We start from the raw sequence: 19572 nt of genomic DNA on the forward strand, positions 1-19572 counted from the left end.
GGTATGGCCGACTAACTTGAGGCATAGTCTAAATCCTGCTTGCATACCTGTCCTTGTTCTGTGTGCGACTTAGGTCTAAGCCCAAGTTCCACACCATGCTAGCTGGTGGAATACCCATATCCTCGTGTTAAGCCACTGGTATGCTAAAATAACGCCAGACTCTGTTTAGCTCCATTTTGTGTGTTGGTCCTGGCATTGGGATGCTGGATGCTCTAGGACTGTTCCAAGTCACTCCGTGCTCTTGTTCCTTTGCTCTTTGGGCTGTATGCTCAGAAGTTACTCCGTGGTTCGGTTCCATCACTCATTGGCTCCATACTTAGGAGTTTAGCTTCATCCTTTCGTTCAATGGCCCAAGGCCTTGAAATTTAGATTCCACACCACTGTCTTTTGGACACATGGCAAGTGGCATGTGGCATGTGACATGTGGCACATGGAGGGTTTAGATTCTGCTTCGTGGTTATCCTATGGTAAACCACTATAGGATAAAAGGTGAAAACCACGTGCACTATAATTACATTTTCTGAAGGAAAGAATGAGGCAAAACAAATGAGATCCAAATGTGGTGGCATGAAGATAGCCATATGGATGCAAGTTGTCTACCACAACTTGAGTTGTGGTTGGGGTGGTGGGAAGTTAAAATGTTCCAATAGGGACATCAAGTTCATTTTGCTTTTCTCTTCTCTTTTATTGGTTGGCTTTTAGTATTTACCTCTATCAGCAAAATCATGATGATGATTGCATTGTACTTCATCTTTTATTTGTTTAAAGCATCAGAATTTAATTTTGTTGAGGCAAAGCATTAGGCCATAGCCATGGTTTACACCTTAGAGTGCTTTTGCTATTTTCTACTTGGCACCTATATTTTTTGTATTCATTTTTATATGCTAATTTTTCTTTTGAATAATGTTTTGCAAAATATAAGGATCTATTTTCTCTAGGAATTTCATATCACCTTTTCTTTGTGACAGCTAACTCCAGTTAATACTTTGTTGCAACATTGAACACTCTACATCTTTGCTAGATGTAGCAATAAACTCCTAAACAACTACTGATGATACAACAATAGGCTTTAGAAATCAATGCATGCAACTTTTGCTTGTTGTAAGGAATAATTATACTTGTGGTAGTTATTTGTGGGATTAACAACAGTATAAACCATTCTTTCTAGTAGTTTCTATTGGTCTATTATATGCTGCTAGATGCATGACTTGCTAATAGTTCAATCCTCTAAACAACACTCCCAAACCTCCTTTTTAGCTCATTACCTCTTTAGGTCCATTCTACACTGGGATTTTATTCCAACATCTTTGCATAGGCACTATTATTTATTATTGGCAGTACTATAACTCTCAAGATAGCAAATCAACATTCTATAATAGAATTCTTGTATGATCACATCATATGCTAATTTGGTATTCTTGCAACCTTGATATCTAATTGGGGGGTGCGGAGATGGCTTTCCTTAGATATGTCATTAAGCAATTTTACAATGGATTAGAATCTAATAGCACTTCGTTAGCAGTCATTGCCATCAATATGCTAATAATTAGGTTGAGTTATCCAATAAGATTTTGAAATCCATTTTTGTGTTATTAGAGGCAAATTGAGGATAAAAAGACTTTGTATCCACACTCTTTGCCTGGATTAAACAATGTGTGGTCACTCACTTGCGCTCTAAATTAGAGAGAGACAATACCAAAATATTTCAAAATTCTAATTTTTTTAGTATATAATTTTTCTATATTTTCCATTGCTATATATTCCACTTTTAGAATATTATTTATGAATATGCTTTTGATTTATATACACTTTGAATTAACATCCTAGATCAGAACACATGGTGATATTTCAAGGCAAATATTGTTGGGATTGATCACAAAAACATAAATACTCTCTTTCAGTTTGCGTGGAACCTCCAACTAGTGGAGATAGTTGTGTGACACCTATATCTCACTGCCTAAAGCATCCTTTTAATGGAAATTATTGTGTGGCACTTCCACATCCTCACTTGGAATCACTATATCACCAAAGAACCTTCACCTCATTGACTAGAGTATCCTCTTTATTGCATGGAATCATTAGCTCACAACCTAGGGGAATTTTCACCAAAGCCCTTGCATGAGATGTTTAATATAGCCTTATTATAGGAACTATCCACCTTTGAGTTTGGGGTGTCCATCTCATGAAGATGCTCTTCCTCCACTACCATGCCATATGGGGCCTCTTCCACAATCACCTTGCACCCATGTAAAGGGTCTTCCTTTGCCACCTTATATTAATGTAAAATTATACTCAACAATAGCTATGTAAAGAGAGAAAATCTAGAAATAAGCAAAGTATTTCTATTAGTATTCAACACAAAACCTATATATATATATATATATATAGGTTCTTTTGCATTCTTGAGATTTAATACCACTTCTTTTGCAATCTCTATAGTAGCATAATATTTTTTTGCCACTTTTTCACCTTCCTCCATATCTACTTCTGCTATTAGCTCAGGGTTATATGGAAGATGTCTAGTTTCGGCCATCAATCTTCTTCCTAAAAAGAATAGCCAAAATTGTTAATAATCTGGAATAAGAAAATCAAAATTATTAAATTATATATATAGATCCCACAAGAGCGACCTCATTCAATTGCACATCTTGCCATATTCACACATATTTTATGCTAAAGTCATCCACAAATAAAGAAATTTTAGCCTTTAATACAAAACAATTTGGTGTAGCAATGCCTACTTTTCTTATTTTTCTTTTATTCATTTAGATAGTAGTTGACAAAATTAGTAAGGCAACATTTTAGTAGTTTAGTCACCACATATATAGTGTTTTAAAGAAATATACAAGTTTTAGGTGCTACTCAAAAAGCTACTTCTTACATTTTGGATCACCTAAACAAGGGCAAGGATGTAAAAGAATTTATTTAAAATAAAAAATAGTTTTTTTAGGGTTATATCCAATGAGAAATAGCCACATATGATAAATGACAAAGTTAAAGGATGAATTTGAGTGTTGAGACAGTTAGCAAGGTAGATTGATGTGGTAGAATCATCATGCTAGTTAAAGGGGGGAAGGACATCTAGTATAGTGGCACAGGGAGCTCATAAAGAACTTGGACTAGGACTTGATAACATGAAGATATGGAGTTAATGGTTTCTTCACATATAAAGTAAAGAATGTGCAAAACAAATTGATGGTAATAAGGAGTTTGAGAGAGAGGAAGTACCTAAGCTATGGGAAAAATAGATCACACTAGAGATGGAAGTGAGCTATGTGATAAACAACATAGTGGCATTCGAAAAGTCACCAATCCAAGACAAATTTGAAGGTTACATCTTGGCTTGTGGCAACAAATGGATTGCCAATAGGATAGTGATTCCAAGCAAAGGATGCCCAAAAGTGTTTGAAATGTGGCATGTTGAAGATAGTAGTATACCTCCTTTGGGAGTGTGATGTGATAAAGGAGATGTGGAGAATGATAGCTAAAGTGACTAGGGAACTTGAAATCAAGCAAAAATTTAAAATACGCAAGGGGGATGTCACTCAATGGTTCCTAGAGGCAAGGGGGTCATACATGGGATCAACTTGGCAAAGGATTAGCTATTGAGGATGTTTAGGTTGAGTGGGATGTTGTTGGAGCAAAGATTGAGACTACAGTCTAGGAAGCCCTTGGATAGACAAGATGGGAGATATGGTGTGCATCCAGGATTTAGGCACTCTGGGAAGCTTAAAACCAAAGGCATTTTGAGGGATAGAAATTTAGCGATCATAGCAAACTAGTTGGGGCTCATGTTAGTAGCTGTCCGTCTCAAGGAAATGCTACTGTAGGAATATAGCAAAAGGAAGGTGCTTGATGCTTAGCAACAGCAATAAATACCCTGCTATAGAGGGGAATACAAGGGAGGTATCAAATGAAAATGGAGACCACTAGACACTATAGTAAAGGCAAGACAAGGTGATTTAGTACAAGATATTTTGCAAAGGAGACAACCACAACAGCCTCGGTTGGAAGGTAGCGACCACTAATAGATAGGATATAGTGAAATGTTATAGTTGAGAGAGTACCTTTTTTGCAACAGTCCCTAAGGAACATTGAGTAATGTACATATATGTTGCACCAATAAAAAATAACCCAGACCAATCCATGTATATGTGCCACTATTGCTAAGAGATGGCAATTGTGGTTGTATTAGAAGCCTATTGGGTGTTTAGGTCCTTGCAAATGGCTTATCAATGTAATAGCTAGATCATGCTAATTCTTCCTAAAGGACTCCTAGCTAATATAAAATTGCTTGAATTTTATGCTTGAGTGCCTCTATCTAGACATCACACCAATGCTATGATGGCCATTTAACACTAACCAGCCCTAGAATGCTCATGGATGAAGATGAGCTCTTGCCTTGAGATAATGGATTGACAATCCTAATCTCAACACTTCAGAAAGTTTGTTATCGCAAACTAATAAAATATTCTTAGATACTCTGATATTATCCAGGAATCCAAGCAAGAAATCCTTGAAAGGTAAATCATGCCTCCTAAGCAACTCTTTTCTTCCTTGCTTGTCCTTCAAGAGGATTATTTCCTTTGTTATCTCTGTGGGAGATAGCACTACAGAGAACCCAAAGCTTTTGGGTTTTTAATGGAGTGAATGTTGCTCATGCTACATGATAGTGTGGTGCACATATTAGAAGCTAAAAGTTAACAAGGAAAATCTAACTTTGAGAAGGACCAAATAAATATTTTTCTCCATTTTGAGGTCATTGTCTTTTTGGAAATTTAGCAACATTGGATGGTTGAGAGTAAATGTGGGAAAGAATTTGAATTTTTAAATTAATTTTTTATCAAAATATTTAGTATAAGCTTGTGAAGGAAGAGTGACTTATTTTTGGCTAATTGGGTTAATTATGTGATGCTAAGTAAGTTTGAAATCTAGTTCATCAATAACCTCCTCAAGAAATTTCACAGTCCATTTTCCCCTTCACTTTTAAGCTTTTCTTTCCTATTTTTTCCTTTGTTTTGTCTTGTTTTTGCCATTCTTGCAATAGTTATCAACTCTTGGATGAGTATGGAACAGTCGATATTTCACCCTTGCTATACAACTGAGGAAAATATTTTATCTTCCTCTAGGAATCCATGACGAACCTAATGTGACACAAAATGGTTTTCCTTGATATTGGATTTTTAGGGCTTACAAAATCTTCTATATTTTAAATATAGCATATTCGATGTGTTCTCTCGAAGTTGAGTGCAGCATCGAGAAAGAAGCTGGCTTCCAAGGTTTCACTTCTTTTGCAACAAGAGGGCAAAAACAGGCTAATGTTGACAATTGGCGTATTGTTGGGTGGGAGTCCTTGCACGCTGTCCTTGAATGCATCCTGTGAAAGTTACCAACAAGACCACAATTGCTACACAAGATCTCCTCAGTTGGAAACAAGCAAATAGGAGCTATATATCTTGAAAACCAAGAATTAACTGAATTTTCTATGTTGATGTGGTTTTGTATACTTGACAAGATAAAGTTTTGAAGGTGTCTTACTTAAACAAGCAGGAGATACGTCAGGAGAGGAAGAAAACGAAACACTTGCATTGTAGAAGATTTCCACACGAAGACGTATGTCCAAGCACACAGTTGCATTTTCAGCATGTTCATCTAGCAGAAACCATGTCCAAAATTCAACCTGTATTCCATCCTCTAAGTGATCAGAGTTTGTGGTGGTGGTGTGTCACCATTTACGGAAACATTGTAGTAAATATCATTGCCGAGCAGTGCTTCAGTTCCATTGCTCGATACTTGAGTAAGGTTAGAGTTGAGGTTTGTACGGCTTGCACAAGAGAGGTGTAGGAATCTAGTGTGAAATAGCTGAATACAAACATTAAATCAATGATCATTCCTCCAGTTCCATCTGCAAGAATTCCTTGCACCACGTGCCATTGATACTTATGGATCCCAAGCCGATGTAATACAACACAGTGGAATTTGGATTTACTATGATTTCTTATAGTTGCTGAGCACAATTTTGCCACTAAACGTATCAGATGGAACAAAATAGATAAACTTGCTTTTCGTATCCAAACTATGTACCACTCTCATTGAGCCACACTAAAAGGATAAGTCAGTTAATCTGAGGCATGGGATTTTGAGAGGCTCTATAATGCATTTTAGGACAAAGAGATTGAAGAATGCAAAGAGCTTCTCTCTGCAAAAGTCTATTGATTGGCTCTTTGTGGATGATGCTGCTGCTGAAGTATCACAATTATCGATTGGCTCCAAGTATGCTTTTCTGATTATGATTATTGGACAGTTTTCGTGAGGGAAATAATGCCAGAATCAGAGTGAGCAGTGTTACAGCATAAACAGTTAGAGTGTTTACATGACTTTCTTTATTGTCTAACTTTTTAGCTTCTCCAATGCTTGTTTTACATTTTCAACACTTGCAATTTTCTTAAGAAGATTGTTTATCGTCTTCAATTCATAATACTTATAACCTTTTTTGTTTTTGAATGTGTGGATAACAATTCCATTGTTGGGCTGCAAGCAAAAAGACTTTGGCTTGTTGCCCACGCCCTAATCTCAAGAGATCTTTCACAACCTTTTTCCCTCTAACTTCCTTGGTAAGCACAAATCTTTGTAGACAATGGGCAAAGAGATTCCTAGCTAGGTCAAGCTTGTCCAAAATCTTGTCCACATACAGCTTCATTTCTTGAGTAAAAACCACAATCTCATATATCTCACTCATCTCTTTTAGAAAAGTCATCTATGCCTAGCCTCTTTGTTATAAGGTAATGCTCTAGTGGAATAATTTTCCCATTGAAGAGCTTGAAGGATGTTGTGGCCTTTGTCTCATCTATGTCCAACACAAGCATGGGTTTCTTTTCCAAAGCTAGTTGTAACAGCAAAGAATTGTGACAATTTCACCTTTTTGTTCTTTTTGGTGGTGATGTCAAGTGTTACAAAACTCTACTCCTTATATTCCCACAGCCTCTTTATACTTATGAAGAAAGATAGAAAAAATGCAAGCCCTAGTTTAATTGCAATGAATTTTTATAAATCAAGTTAATACACTTCCATAATTTTGGCGACCCCAACACCAAGGGTCTCTAGGTAACTCGAGCTCCACACTTGGGATCCTTGTGGATCTTTTGGCAAACAGCCAACAGTGAGACCCCCCAAGCAACACTCTCAAACTCAAAGGTGCTATGGATGAGTTTTTTAGCCTTGTCTAGCTCTCTGGCCTTTGCAAATGCGTCAACAAGCCCACAGTAGCATTGTCCCATGGGCTCAACTCCATAGCCCTAAATCATTTGACTAGAAGTAGTCCCAAAAGATCTTCACCAAACCCAAGTGGTAGCATGCCGCAAGAACACTCATAAAGATTATGTGATCAGGCATCATGCTCTCCTGGATAGTCCTATGGAAGGTTTCCAAGGCCTCAGTTACATGCCTGGTGGAAGCATACATGGCCACCACTGCAGTCCATGAGACCAAGTTTCACTCTGGTATTCTCTCAAACCAAACTCAAGCTTCCAAGAGGAGTCCCTTGTGAGTGAAGCCTGCCACCATTGCCATCCAGGCAATCACATTGCACTCCTCGATCACCTGGAAGAGGCTTATTGCTTCTTGGAGGTGGCCGTTCCAGAGATAGGCGAAGAGGAGCACTTTGCTCACTGTCTTGCTATCATAAGGCATCTGACAGAACATAAACTTTCAAGATGGTTTCTAGAGGCAAGCATATGGATCATTGTCGTCCAAGAGATGTCGTCGCAGTGAGCCATCTTTTGGAAAGAATGTAGTGCCTCGTCAAAATGCCCATTCGCGGCATATGCGCAAAACATGGAGTTCCAAGCCACCATGTCTTTGTTTGGAGCGTCTCAGACAAAACTTTAGCCTCTTCTACGGAGTCGTTACATGCGTAGTGTCAATCATAGCCGTAACTGCCACCTCATTAAGATCCGGGGCATCATTAAAGAGAATCTTTGTTTTCTCCATATGCCCAGGCCTATGATCATGGCCTTGTGGGCATTCTGTCAATCGTTTCTAGCACCGCCATGATCGTGGCTTATGCCCATAGCGGGCATCTCTCACGCGCGCGTGAGGTGTTCGATAATCTGCCCCAAAAGGACGTAGTGGTGTGGACGGACATGATACAAGGCCATTGCCACAACCAGGGGCTGGATGAAGCTAAAGATCTCTTTGGGTTTGCTCCGGCATGGAGTGGAATACCGCCTCCGCCTCGCCAAGATTGCCACTCTGCGAGTACATCTCGATCATCCGGTTCCAGGTGATGGAATTCTTTGGCAGGGATGCGATCGAAGTGCTGCTTGGCGCGCTGCACGTCCCCAGCCGCGGCATATGCCGAGATCATGGCGTTGCTGGACACAATCTCCTGCCGCGGCATGCTTTCCAGGACCGATCACGCCTGCTCCAGGTCATGGTTGGGATTGTAGGCCTGGAGGATGAGATTCCAAGAGAAGAGATTGCGATCCGAGGTAGAATGGAAGACCGATCGCGCTTCCTCCAGGCAGCCGCAGCGGCCATACATCTGGACGAGGAGATTTCGCACGAAGACGCTGTTATTGTGGTCGCTGTGAAGGATCTGGGCGTGGGGCGGCCATCGCTGGGATTGTCGCAAGATCTGACAAGGGCGGCCAGCTCTTGGACGCGCATCACATCATGGCCGTTGGATGATGGGGACGGCCGAGGTTTTAGTCGTGGCAGGTTCTAGCTACCAGCCACGAAGTTTTCATGGCACGCGGCGAGAACTCATCCCCCATCGTCCAGCCGCACTCCAAATGCCGGAGGCAATCGCAATCGGGGGCGCGCGTCAACGACACAATTAATTTCCATCTTTTCTTGTGGCTTGGATGGATTTCTCTTGCTGCGAGTTCAGCAAGTTGTCCGATGAATGACTTGTTTGTCTTTGCAAATCCCACCAGGCCTGATGTATTGAGAATTCAAAGAAGCTATATATCTCGAGTTTACAAATCAATCCAGACTGAATTTTCTATGTTGACGCGGTTTGTATAGTAAACTTGACAAGACAAAGTTTTGAAGGTGACGTGAGGAGAGGAAGAAAAGAAAACGCTTGAGTTGTAGAAGATTTCCACACGAAGACGTATGTAAAACCAGAAGAAGTGTCAAGGTTCATGCTGACATTGCATCCTGCTGTTCCAAATCCAATCTCCTGCTTTTCCAGATCAAACTCCACTGCCACATCTAGCTGCTGGTAGGTTCCTATAACATTCAGTGAGAACCCCACCTTCTCTGAGTCTCCAACAGCCAAGCACACGGTAGCATTTTCAGCATCATCATCTAGCAGAAACCATGTCCGAAATTCAACCTATGTGCCATTCTCAAAGTGATAAGTCAGGGTTTGTGGTGGTGGTGTATCACCATTTACAGAAACATTATAGCAAATATCATTGCCGAGCAGTGCTGCAGTTTCGTTGCTCGATACTTTAGTAAGGTTGGAATTGAGGTTTTGTATGGCTTGCACAAGAGGGGTGTAGGAATCTGGTGTGAAATAACTGAATGCAAAGGTTGAATCAATGATCGTTCCTCCAGTTCCATCTGCAAGAATGCCTTGCACCGGAAAAGTCAACGTATCGGTGATACTTATGGATCTCAAGCCGATGTAATACAAGGCAGTGGAATTTACGATCATTGGAGTGTAAGAGAGAGAGGAGTGCGATGAGATCTTATAGTTGCCGAGCACGATTTTGCCGCTAAACGTATCAGATGGAACACAATAGATAAACTTGCTTGTATAGTCCATTTCAGCAAGTTGTCCAATGAATGACTTGTCTGTCTTTGCAAATCCCACCAGGCCTGATGTATTGAGAATCCCCAGCAATGTCGTGCTTTCTCGACCACATCCAAGTGACATTCTGAGGCTCTTATTGCCTCTAGTTTTGCGTGGAGTTTTCATGGCTACAACATCACTAGCCATCTCACCAGCTGAGGAGTAATCGGTGCTGTAAGAAAAATTATATAAGCAAGTCGTGGAACCCACTGCTGAAGATCCGCAAGCGTTTGTGGAGAAACCAGGGGATGTCGAGCAGAAAGGAGAGGTGCAAGGAATTCTAGTGTAAGATGTGGATGATGCCGATGAAAAGAGGGGATCGTTTGTGGAAACATTGCAATCGACGCAAGGAGAGCACGCAGCCCAGAAGAATTCCGAGTTAAGTGCCATGGTGAAGTTGTGCTGCACAGGAGGAGTTCCCAAATTGAGATTCATGGCGAAGTTGAGGCCGTTATCTACATAGAAACTCGTCTCTAGGCCTTTGTCTCCTCCTCTCACACTAAAGTCGGTGGTGATGTTGGCTAGAGTTCGTCTTTGCTTCCATACGATCGCGCCTCCCTCTTTTAGGGCAGCTGGCAAGACCTTTCGCGCAATAGCATTGACAAGCCCTGAGACAGGAGCAGCCTCGACGTGAGGTCGACTAAATTCCCAAATGCACACAAGAGCCAATAGGAAACAAAGCACAGACCGACGCCTTTCCATGGAGAAATGAGAAACTCTTGGAGGATTGAGGCAAGATTGGGAAAAACTAGATTGAGAAACTCTTGAGGCAAGATTGAGGAAAGGATAATTGATATATATTTGATGACATATCTGACTCTTTCAATCAATATACCTTTTTGTAAGAGATAAAACCTCGACACTTTAAATTATCTCGGTTTACCTCTTACCAATATAAAAACGGGCATAGCATGGCAAAACCTAGATAGCTATGGCGAGGGCAAAGCACGCAGCCACTGCACCGAAGGTAGCCAAGTCACAGAGAGACAAGAAAAATGGCTGGATTGAGCCAAAGGTTACAGTATCTAGTGAAAAGGCCTTGTCCTCATCTCTGGTTAACAAGGACAATGAGATTGTTGGCAAGAAGAAGACTGACGATTTCGTGCTACTCTCGAATCCATGGTCGGTGCTTAGAACGAACATCGATATGGATAGCAAGAAACAAGCGTCAATCGCTCATGAAGTGATCATAAAAAAGGACAAGCAAAACTCAGCAGCGCCACCATCGAAGAATGGCGAGCCGGATCATGACAATTTGAAGAGAAAGAAGAAGCGCTCTAAGATATCATCAAACGCTGCCCTGGAGAACAAGGATGAATCTGATGCCAGGAAAATCGAATTGGAACGTGAGGAAGTGGTCAAGAAAACTCCCTTCAAAGAAGAAAGAGTGGTCGATCAGAGCTCGGGACTCTTGATCATAGTGACTCTTTTAGTTATTGCTATCTTGTTGTTCATGCTAATGTGAAACAAACCATTACAATGGTTTTCCTTTTGATAGACAAGGTTAAGTGCATCCAACGGCCACGATTGCTTTAGGGTTCTTCGTTGCACGCTCAGCCCCATCACACCAGGACGATGCAGCTGGCTGTGGCACTGCGGCTAATCTTTGCGGGAATGATCTGGTGCCTGGCATACGCCGTCGTCGCCGCGATCGCTGCCGCTACCGTCTTCCACTAAACCCATGGGTAAACGAATTCTAGGGTCGATTCGATCGGGTCTAGGGAAATTTCGATCAAGGAGCGTATTGCGATCGACATTGCGGCCGGATTGTCCTCTCGCGCATCCAAATCGAGCGAAATTCCGGGCTTGACACTTCGCGTCTAGCTAGAGCCAAGGCAATCGTACGGTGGAAGGCCTACGATGGACGGCATCCAGGCATCCAAGCAAAAGAACCTATGGATGAAACCCAGGTGGCGGAAGAAGATTCTCTCTTGGAGATTCCCGGGCTCTCACAGTTTCTACAAAGGTGGTGGTGGTGGTGGTGGTGATGCCGGGACCAAGAAGAAGATTCTCTCATGGAGATTCCCAGTCTGAGCGAGGGGCTATTACTCGATTTCTAGGTGGTGGACTCCCTTTGTTCGTGTGTGTGGATTGATGGACGGATGATTCCCCACCAGCACAACACAGGGTCAAATACTTTGCTTTCGCAGCTTTCCTTTTCCTCTTTCTTGCTTGCATGCAAGGCCGCGGCTTTGACCCCTCTCTCAACCCCAATATATGCCCAATCCATGGCGAAGTGACGCGAAGAAGCAGATCGAGAGGGATTTAACAAGTCGTGCCTGTGCTTTGGAGGCCCCACGATACAAAGCCGAACGCTGCTTTAGACGTGTGGAGTTATATGTGTAATGGGCGACAGACGTGACTTTTAAGTTAGTTTTTGGCAAATGTATGAAACTGTTTTGCTCTTAATTGTTCCTTGCTAAGCTTGGCTAGGCATTCTGTTTTCACAAAGTTTGGATCTACATCTCTTTGGAGACAATGTCACAGGCCCCGATGAAGGTGGCGGGATTCCTTTGGAAAAAGCATATGATCCCGTCCATCTTTTCTGATTTATAGAGGCGTGACACTTGGAAAAAGTTGCATCATTCTGTTCACTCTTATGCATTTCATCATGACCAGAGGGGCGAATCTCTTGCGGCATCTTCCCATACATGCAAATTGCCTAATTGTTGGTGATAAACATGCTGTTTTCTACTCTAAACCCCCGTCACGTACGTACATGGGGATTGCAGACGCAAAAGAAAAAACCCTAGTACATTTTCTATGCAAAAGCTTCCGCTCCACGTACCTGCGAATGATGCCCACCACCACGCACCGCATTTCCATGAGACCACTCATGCTTAACGCTAATAAACAATCCATCCCGATCTTAACCAACTCTCAAGTACATAATCTAGCAGCTTAGCCCTAAATCCGGACTCTTACATCACCACTCCATCACCTTCTTAGCTGCCTAAGTATGAGCCAGATTCCTCAAACAGGAAAGTTACGTACACGTACATGCAAAAACGAGAGAGATTTTTATAAAAATATAAAGAAAAAAGAAAAATGTTGGGCTGTGTTGATTGAGAGGACCTTCATTCTGATTCTCGCTGCACCTGCACCAACAAAAGCTTCTTTTGCAAACAATGCTGTAAGCTTTTGTCCCTCTGCACAGTGCAAGTTTTTCTATTAGGGCTCGCCCATGTCGTGTGTCTTGTTTACTTAAGGTAGCGGCCGGGGATTCATTTCCTAGTCGCTCGCGTCAGCGTGACAGGGCAAAACAGCAGCACAGATTAACAAACAAAAAAGAGAAAAATAAAAAAAGTGCTTTCACACATAAAAAGGAGCACGCACGCACAACTACAGCCCCCATCCCCGTCGATCCAACACTACGTTCCTATGTAATGTGTGGTTTAATAATGCCCACCATGGGCTATGCTTGTAAAAGCAAACAATTCTATCATATTTGGAGACTACGTTCTTTCATGGTTTTGGAGACGCGTTGAAATTTCGTCTAGTAGAGGAGCCCATGCTTTACCAGTGGAGGCGCGGGATATACCTTCCGTACGATGGACCACGAATGATTTTGCCATGCAAACGCATGCATGCATGGCCATTGGCCATCGCTTCGTCGGGCGGGCGCGCATGGCATGGGTGCTTGATGGGACATGGCATGCATGCATGCATGGGGCCGGGACCATTCCATACTGCCAGGTATTGGACAGGCGCGCGAAATGATGATGGCACGCGTGCACCCCCCCGATCTGTGTGCTAGTGGATTTACTTACCTTGGCAATTTCACGCAGTTTTTACCTCGTATTACCACGCATTTTCTACCGGGTTATACGTATGTGAGTGCACGCGCACACATGAAGGCATCATGGAGATATGGCCAGCCAGCCCTGCAAAACATGCCCATGTAACTCCCATGATGGCCATTTGCCAGCATGTCCTCTCCAATGGGTGCGTACGGGGCCGTACCACGGGAGCGTGCCTCGGTATGAGAGCTTCCAACTGACCACCAGGGCGGCCACGGTAAGTTACGCTGGGTGTCACATTCCACGGAATGTAGCTGTCGGCGGCGGACCCCAAATCCGGAATGTTGGGGGACGTGCCATTCTGGTAATCGACGGTCACTACGTAGTATGGGCTTGCCCATAGAGCACACGAAGGAGAGAGAGATAGAAGAGAGTGCGGTGGGGTTTTTTCTTTTCTTTTGTTACCTAGCTATGGCACCCAGAACGACGACGCGACTCGACAGAGGGATTCTTCTCCGATAGCCGTGCAAGATCGAGCGCCCGGGCGGCGCCTCGCCTCGATCGATCATTCGGTCTCTCCATCGGCATCGATCGGCTTCTTTTCTCTCGCGATCGATCGCGTTCTTGTTTTCCTCTCTCTCTCTCTCTCTCTCGTGAAATCTCCCGTTCTTGGCGCCGATCTTCCTTGTTTTCTGCGAAATATCGAGCTGGCTAACGCTCGATCTCCCGGAATTGGCCGAAATTCTCCGAGTCTTTGTCATCTCACTCACGCTACTTCGACAGCTCGAGATTTTTGGTTCTTCTTTCCTCTCTTTCTTGCCAGGGATCTCAGTCTTCTCTCTCGCAGCTCCTGAGTGACTCCAAATCGAGATTGCAGAGAGAGCGCTGGATCATTCTCTTATGAGACGACAACGCTCAGTTCATCAAGGGTTGACAAGCCTCTCTGATAATGTGAGTCGCAATCGCTGTTTTGGATATTTTCTTTGCTCCTCGATTGTGACTGGCAACCTGATCCGCGCTGCTCTGTGGTGTCGAACAATCCAGAGCATCATAGTTTCCTTGCTTCCTTGCATCACTCCTGCCGAATTCTCTGCTAGAGCTCTAGTGATGATCATCATCTAGAAAATCTCTCCTAGAGTCATGATCGAGTAGAACGCGCGAGCATTGCATGGCACGGCAGCATTCATCTCCTTTTATCGGAATCTCGGGCTCGTGACTAACTGATGCTGCTACTGCAGGCTGAATCACGATCGAGATAGAAAGAGACGTCAACAATTTCGTGCGCTGAGAGGAGACTTCACACGCCACGATCGCAAGGACGAGGAGAGCCAAGAGCTAGCGCTGCGTGCCTCCTCGTTCCATCGTAAGTATGAGCAGATAATGAGCTACACACAAGACGATCTACATGGTTGCGGTCGCTTGGGCAAAGTAACAGCGGACTCTCTCAAGGAAGAAGAAGCTAGCTTGATCCGGAAGAGAAAAGCAGCATGGAATTCATGGCCATGGAGCAACTTTGACGGCGGTGATGGTGCACAAGGATCGAGACCATACAGCAGTGTCAACAAAAAATTCAAGCAAGTAGAAGCAGCAAGGAGCTCGTCAAGTCCTGGATCTAACAGCTCGGAGATCACCACCGATCAGTACATGGCAGCAGAGAGCTCCAAGTCGAGCTGCTTTGATGATGCTTGCACACTAGCGACCACCGCCGGGCAGGGTTCCAGGAATTTAGTAGGCGATCAGGGAGGAGGAGGGGAATTAGGAGCTTCCACTTTGGACCCAGCTCAAGCTTACAAAACCTTCCGGGACGTGGACTTCCATCACGGTGGCTCTCTATCACTCGTAACGCAGCAGTCCCAGCAGGCGAGAGAGAAGCTCTTCCCTGGTTTCAGTTCCAGGGAAGAAGGCCAGCAGTTTATATCTCAGACTGTGGTGAAGGCCGAGGATCGCGAAGCTATAGCTCGAGGGGAGGAGTTCCGTCACGACAGCAGCGCCAGTAGACAACGGGCAGGGGAAGGCATTGATTACTACAACGATTCATGGCTCCAACTGGGACTCGGTCCCAGCAGCAGTGGCGCCACTCCAACAAAGGCCCGACAGGAGATTGCGAGCCCGGAAGTGAGCGAATATCCGGGGGATGATCAAGACTTCGAGGCTCCTGGTGATGTCTCGATACAACCGAAACCAGTGCTGCATTTATTTCCCTCGGAGTCGGTTCATCAGATACCGGAGTACAGTCCCCACAGTCCTCTGAGAATGCCGTCATCACAGTTTGCTGGTCATGGCGAAACTTCTTCCAGCAGCGACTTCTACTTTGGGGGAGGAGCTCATGTACCTCCCGTGAGATTTGACAGCAGAGAGGCGGCTTACAGGGAACACGAGGTCGCCGGTTTGCTCAAGTCGATGAAAGAAGCTCCCAGCACGCAGCTGATGACATCTTATAGCACCAGCAATGCAGCCACTCCTTATGCTGCGACCACCACCGATGCTGCGAGATATATCGATCAGCAGCGACGGCTGAGTATGTTTGCGGAGTCGCTGGTCCCCTACCACGATCAAAGGGCGGCATCGCTTTCGGATCCACCGGTGCATCACGGAGGTTATGGCGGTGATGGCAGTTTTCCGAGCTCCCAGCTCGGTCAGTTCGAGGATAGGCGCTTCCTTTGCGGAAGCTATAATGCCCCGGCTACTGCAACGTTGAGTCACGGGAAAAGATCGCACCAGGACGTTGCTATCTCCTGGAAGACCGAAGGCCTTCCTCTATTTGCTCCGGCGCGACCAGACAGCGTCTACGTTCCTACGCCATCGCCATTCCATGCGACGTCTCGGTTGCTGCCCAGCCAGCCACCTCATGAAGACTGGCAAGCTTTGATAAAGAGGCTTGGTGGCAGCATGCAAATTCAGTCGCTTTTCCCAAAAGCTGCCGAGGAGGACTTGCAGCAGCAGCAGCAGCAGCGCTCGAGAAGCAACTTGCGGGACCTTCAAGAGCAGTGGAGCAACCAGGAGATGAAACCAGCGGCCTGGTCAAGGCATCACGTCCTGGGTGGCCAGGAAATGATGAAAACCATGCCACCATTCAACTTTCCTGCGTTTGAGGGGCGGGTGCCGGCACCACCGAACGTCCAACAAGGCTGGCACTCGCATTCTTCGGCAGCGAGTCTACCATTCTTCCAGCAGCTGGCTGCTGCGGATGGGTCATCCTCGAGGGAGCGACGGAATTTCTCTCCACCGGTCGTCAGAGACCACGACCTCTGGTTCTTCCTACGTGCTGGCGAGAATCAGTAACTTCTACTCCCCCCCACCACTTTACTTTGTGCTCAGATAAAGCTCGGTATACTGATAATTCCCCTACAGGGACAGCGAGCAGTGGTTGCCACAAGTTCCCAAAGGCTACCTGCGGGTCAAGTAAGTAAACAAGAGAAAGAAAAAGAGAGAGGAGAGAGAAAAGCTGTGGACACGACTTCACGCAGCATGGCGTGTGTCGCAGAGGACCGAAATTTTTTAGGATGTACGCGATGGTGGTGCTAATTAGCCTTTTTGTTGGGGGGTGGCTTTGTTGCAGGGATGGAGCGGTACCTGTTTCCCATGTCAAGAAGTACTTGGTGCACAAGCTGGGATTATCGTGCGAGTCAGAGGTACGCTCGCCTACTTTATTTTCGTGTCTGACCAGGTCGTCCATTTCTTCGTCACGTCTAGGCAGAGTCTAGCGCATACTTCTTAGTCATTTGACCAGAGAGAGAGAGAGAGAGAGAGAGAGTGAGAGATCCACACTCGAAGCATGGCAAGCTCCCCTCACACGTATCTGGCGTGATAGTTGCATTGCATGCTCGTCACTTCTCTCAGACACTCCAGTCTCTCGTCGTCGTCAGGGAGAGTCCTTCATCTGGGAAATGAATGAAACTCTCTTCTCTTCCCCCATTCACTCACTGTGCTGCCTAACTGCGCAAAAGTAGAGCTGTCCTGTCCTGGTATGAGTCACAAAACAGCGAGCCCAGTACACGTACGTCCTGCTTGCAGGGGGTGGTCTCGCTTGTTCCTTCCCGATTTCATTCCTTTCATATCTTCTGACCCTTAAAATGATGGTATATAGGAAGCGCATTTAGTTGCATCATGAATCTCCTCAGTCTGCCTCTCTGCCTGTGTGTGTGTACTGCTTGCAACTTTTAAGCTTTCCTCACTTCCTCACTCTCCTCTTTTTTTTTTCTTTTGTTTTGTTTTGTTTTTTGTTTTGCTTTTGCTTCTTCTTCTTCTTCTCTGCTGATGGCATTGCTTTATGCGCGTTGTCTTGTTGTGTTTGTGTTTGGGTACCTCCGAGTATAGGTGGAGATCTCATGCAGAGGCCAGCTACTGCAGCCGGGCTTGTCGCTACAGCATGTGCGTGATGTTATTTGGCACTCGAGTGCGGCAGCAGCAGAAGCAGGAGCAGCAGCAGATGAGCAAAGCCCAGCATCAATGACTGCAACAACACCAACAGCAACAACAACATCAGGAGGAATTATATCATCATCAGCCACAACTGCTACACCATCACCACCTCCTCCTTCAGGCAGGAGCATTGTCATGGAGCTGAATTACAGGAGACAACCACACCAATTTGGGCCACCACCACCACCACTCCCAACATCATGAAGAAGAGCAGCAGCAAAAAACTTCACAGCAAACATCTCACAAGACAAACAGAGACACCATCTGTAATTTTGGTCACAATGATTTTCAAAAAATGGAAGAGAATATTCACATTGTTATGCTGTGGTGGAGCAGGAAGTCAAACACGTGCTTGAGGATGGCCGGCCAGTTTGAGACTATCAAACTCGAAAGCATGGCACTCAATAGCACGAGCGTGACGGCGCTTCTGCCGCGTGAAGGCGATATTGCTCGAAAGTGGTGGGACTTGCTCATCGCGTTAGTGGTACTCCCTGTTAGAATCTCTTTCGTGCTTTAGTAAATGGTTGACTCTCGTTTTCTTTCCCAGCGATCAATCACAGCGATGCGAAAGATGCTAGAGCTTACCTGTGTGCTTCTCCTCGAGCTCCGTCGCCGCGTCTTTGAGCTTCTGTGCTTTCTCCGCAGCTCGAGAGGTTGCGTCGGCTGCGGCCTTGACGTCGGGTTCTCCACCGGCTTTTGTCTTGGGCTTGGTTGGATCCGCAGCTCCTTGCAGGCTGTCAATGGCGGTGCCGATGTCCGAACGCATAGAGTCCGCTGTGGCTTCCACCTATGCTTCCAACAGTTGAAGCTTAGAATACTTGGAAGGTTGGAGCAAAGCAAATGAGCGTGCTCACCTTGTCCATGAGTTCACGGGTGTCTCTTGCGTCATCTGCGATCGACTCGGCCACTCTCTCCACAACTCCTGCCACTTGCTCTATTGCTTCTGCAATGCCGCTCACAGTTTCTGCTGCGTCGTCTATTTGATCTGTGCAGCAGTGCACAAAATTCTTACTGTTAGCATGGAACAATAAGAAAGCAACGTTAATACCTTCCACTTTATCGATAATCTGTTTCTCCTTTTTTATAAATCCCAGGATGAGGGCCGGAATTCTTATCAGAAAACCCAACACATCCAATCTGCAGAATTGGTTAAATAAAAGAGCACCCAAAATGACAATTCTCACATATTCAAGGAGAAAAAGGACTTCGAAACTGGGCCATCTGGATCGTTACTGTTTCATCACAATTCACGAGAATTTGTTTTCGCAGAGGAAAAGATCCGAAAGCTTACCTCGCTCTGGCGATGATATTGGAGCGCCTTGCGGAAGAGAAGCGAGAGATTTGTTCCGCCGGGAAGGATGAGTAGAGCTTCAGAGCAACCAAATCCTGTTGCCTTCTCGTAGAAATTCTGGATCCCGCCCTCGCGCTCAAGTGATTGTTGATTGATAGAACCTGGTAGCCGCGTCGTTCTGCCAGAGGATTGAAACGTAGTCCTGGAAAAGCGATATCAGAAACCGTAGCCATTCTTGAATCCAGATCCAAGCTGCTCGACCTCCGCTTAAGAAGCCCTCGAAACGAAACTTCAAAGTCAGCACTTTCCGAAGCTTC

At 44.8% G+C, this 19572-nt stretch overlaps 3 protein-coding genes across 4 annotated transcripts; 1 reads left to right on the top strand and 2 right to left on the bottom strand.

The window, feature by feature from the left end:
* Window positions 1–8763: 8763 nt before the first annotated feature.
* LOC9641647 (aspartic proteinase nepenthesin-1) lies at window positions 8764–10504 on the bottom strand. Its single transcript, XM_002973331.2, has 3 exons — window positions 9394–10504; window positions 9084–9312; window positions 8764–8878 (listed from the first exon to the last, which is right to left on the bottom strand). Exons 1-3 carry the CDS (start codon window positions 10502–10504, stop codon window positions 8764–8766), a joined length of 1455 nt encoding a protein of 484 aa, XP_002973377.2.
* Window positions 10505–14005: 3501 nt separating this feature from the next.
* LOC9637926 lies at window positions 14006–18282 on the top strand. Its single transcript, XM_024678188.1, has 5 exons — window positions 14006–14493; window positions 14781–16820; window positions 16894–16944; window positions 17102–17174; window positions 17860–18282. Coding segments are annotated over exons 1-5 (2475 nt in total). The 5' UTR covers window positions 14006–14491; the 3' UTR covers window positions 18169–18282.
* Window positions 18230–19566, bottom strand: LOC112347418. Of its 2 annotated transcripts, none has more exons than XM_024678191.1 (6): window positions 19256–19566; window positions 19149–19196; window positions 19013–19101; window positions 18819–18949; window positions 18550–18751; window positions 18230–18455 (listed from the first exon to the last, which is right to left on the bottom strand). In XM_024678191.1, exons 1-6 carry the CDS (start codon window positions 19486–19488, stop codon window positions 18274–18276), a joined length of 885 nt encoding a protein of 294 aa, XP_024533959.1. In that variant the 5' UTR covers window positions 19489–19566; the 3' UTR covers window positions 18230–18273. The 2 variants fall into 2 exon arrangements, with proteins under 2 accessions (XP_024533959.1, XP_024533958.1); XM_024678190.1 differs by having other exon boundaries at window positions 18230–18467.
* Window positions 19567–19572: the final 6 nt, after the last annotated feature.

This window comes from Selaginella moellendorffii, unplaced genomic scaffold (genome assembly GCF_000143415.4).
Source record: "Selaginella moellendorffii unplaced genomic scaffold, v1.0 SELMOscaffold_21, whole genome shotgun sequence".
Lineage (NCBI taxonomy): Eukaryota > Viridiplantae > Streptophyta > Lycopodiopsida > Selaginellales > Selaginellaceae > Selaginella > Selaginella moellendorffii.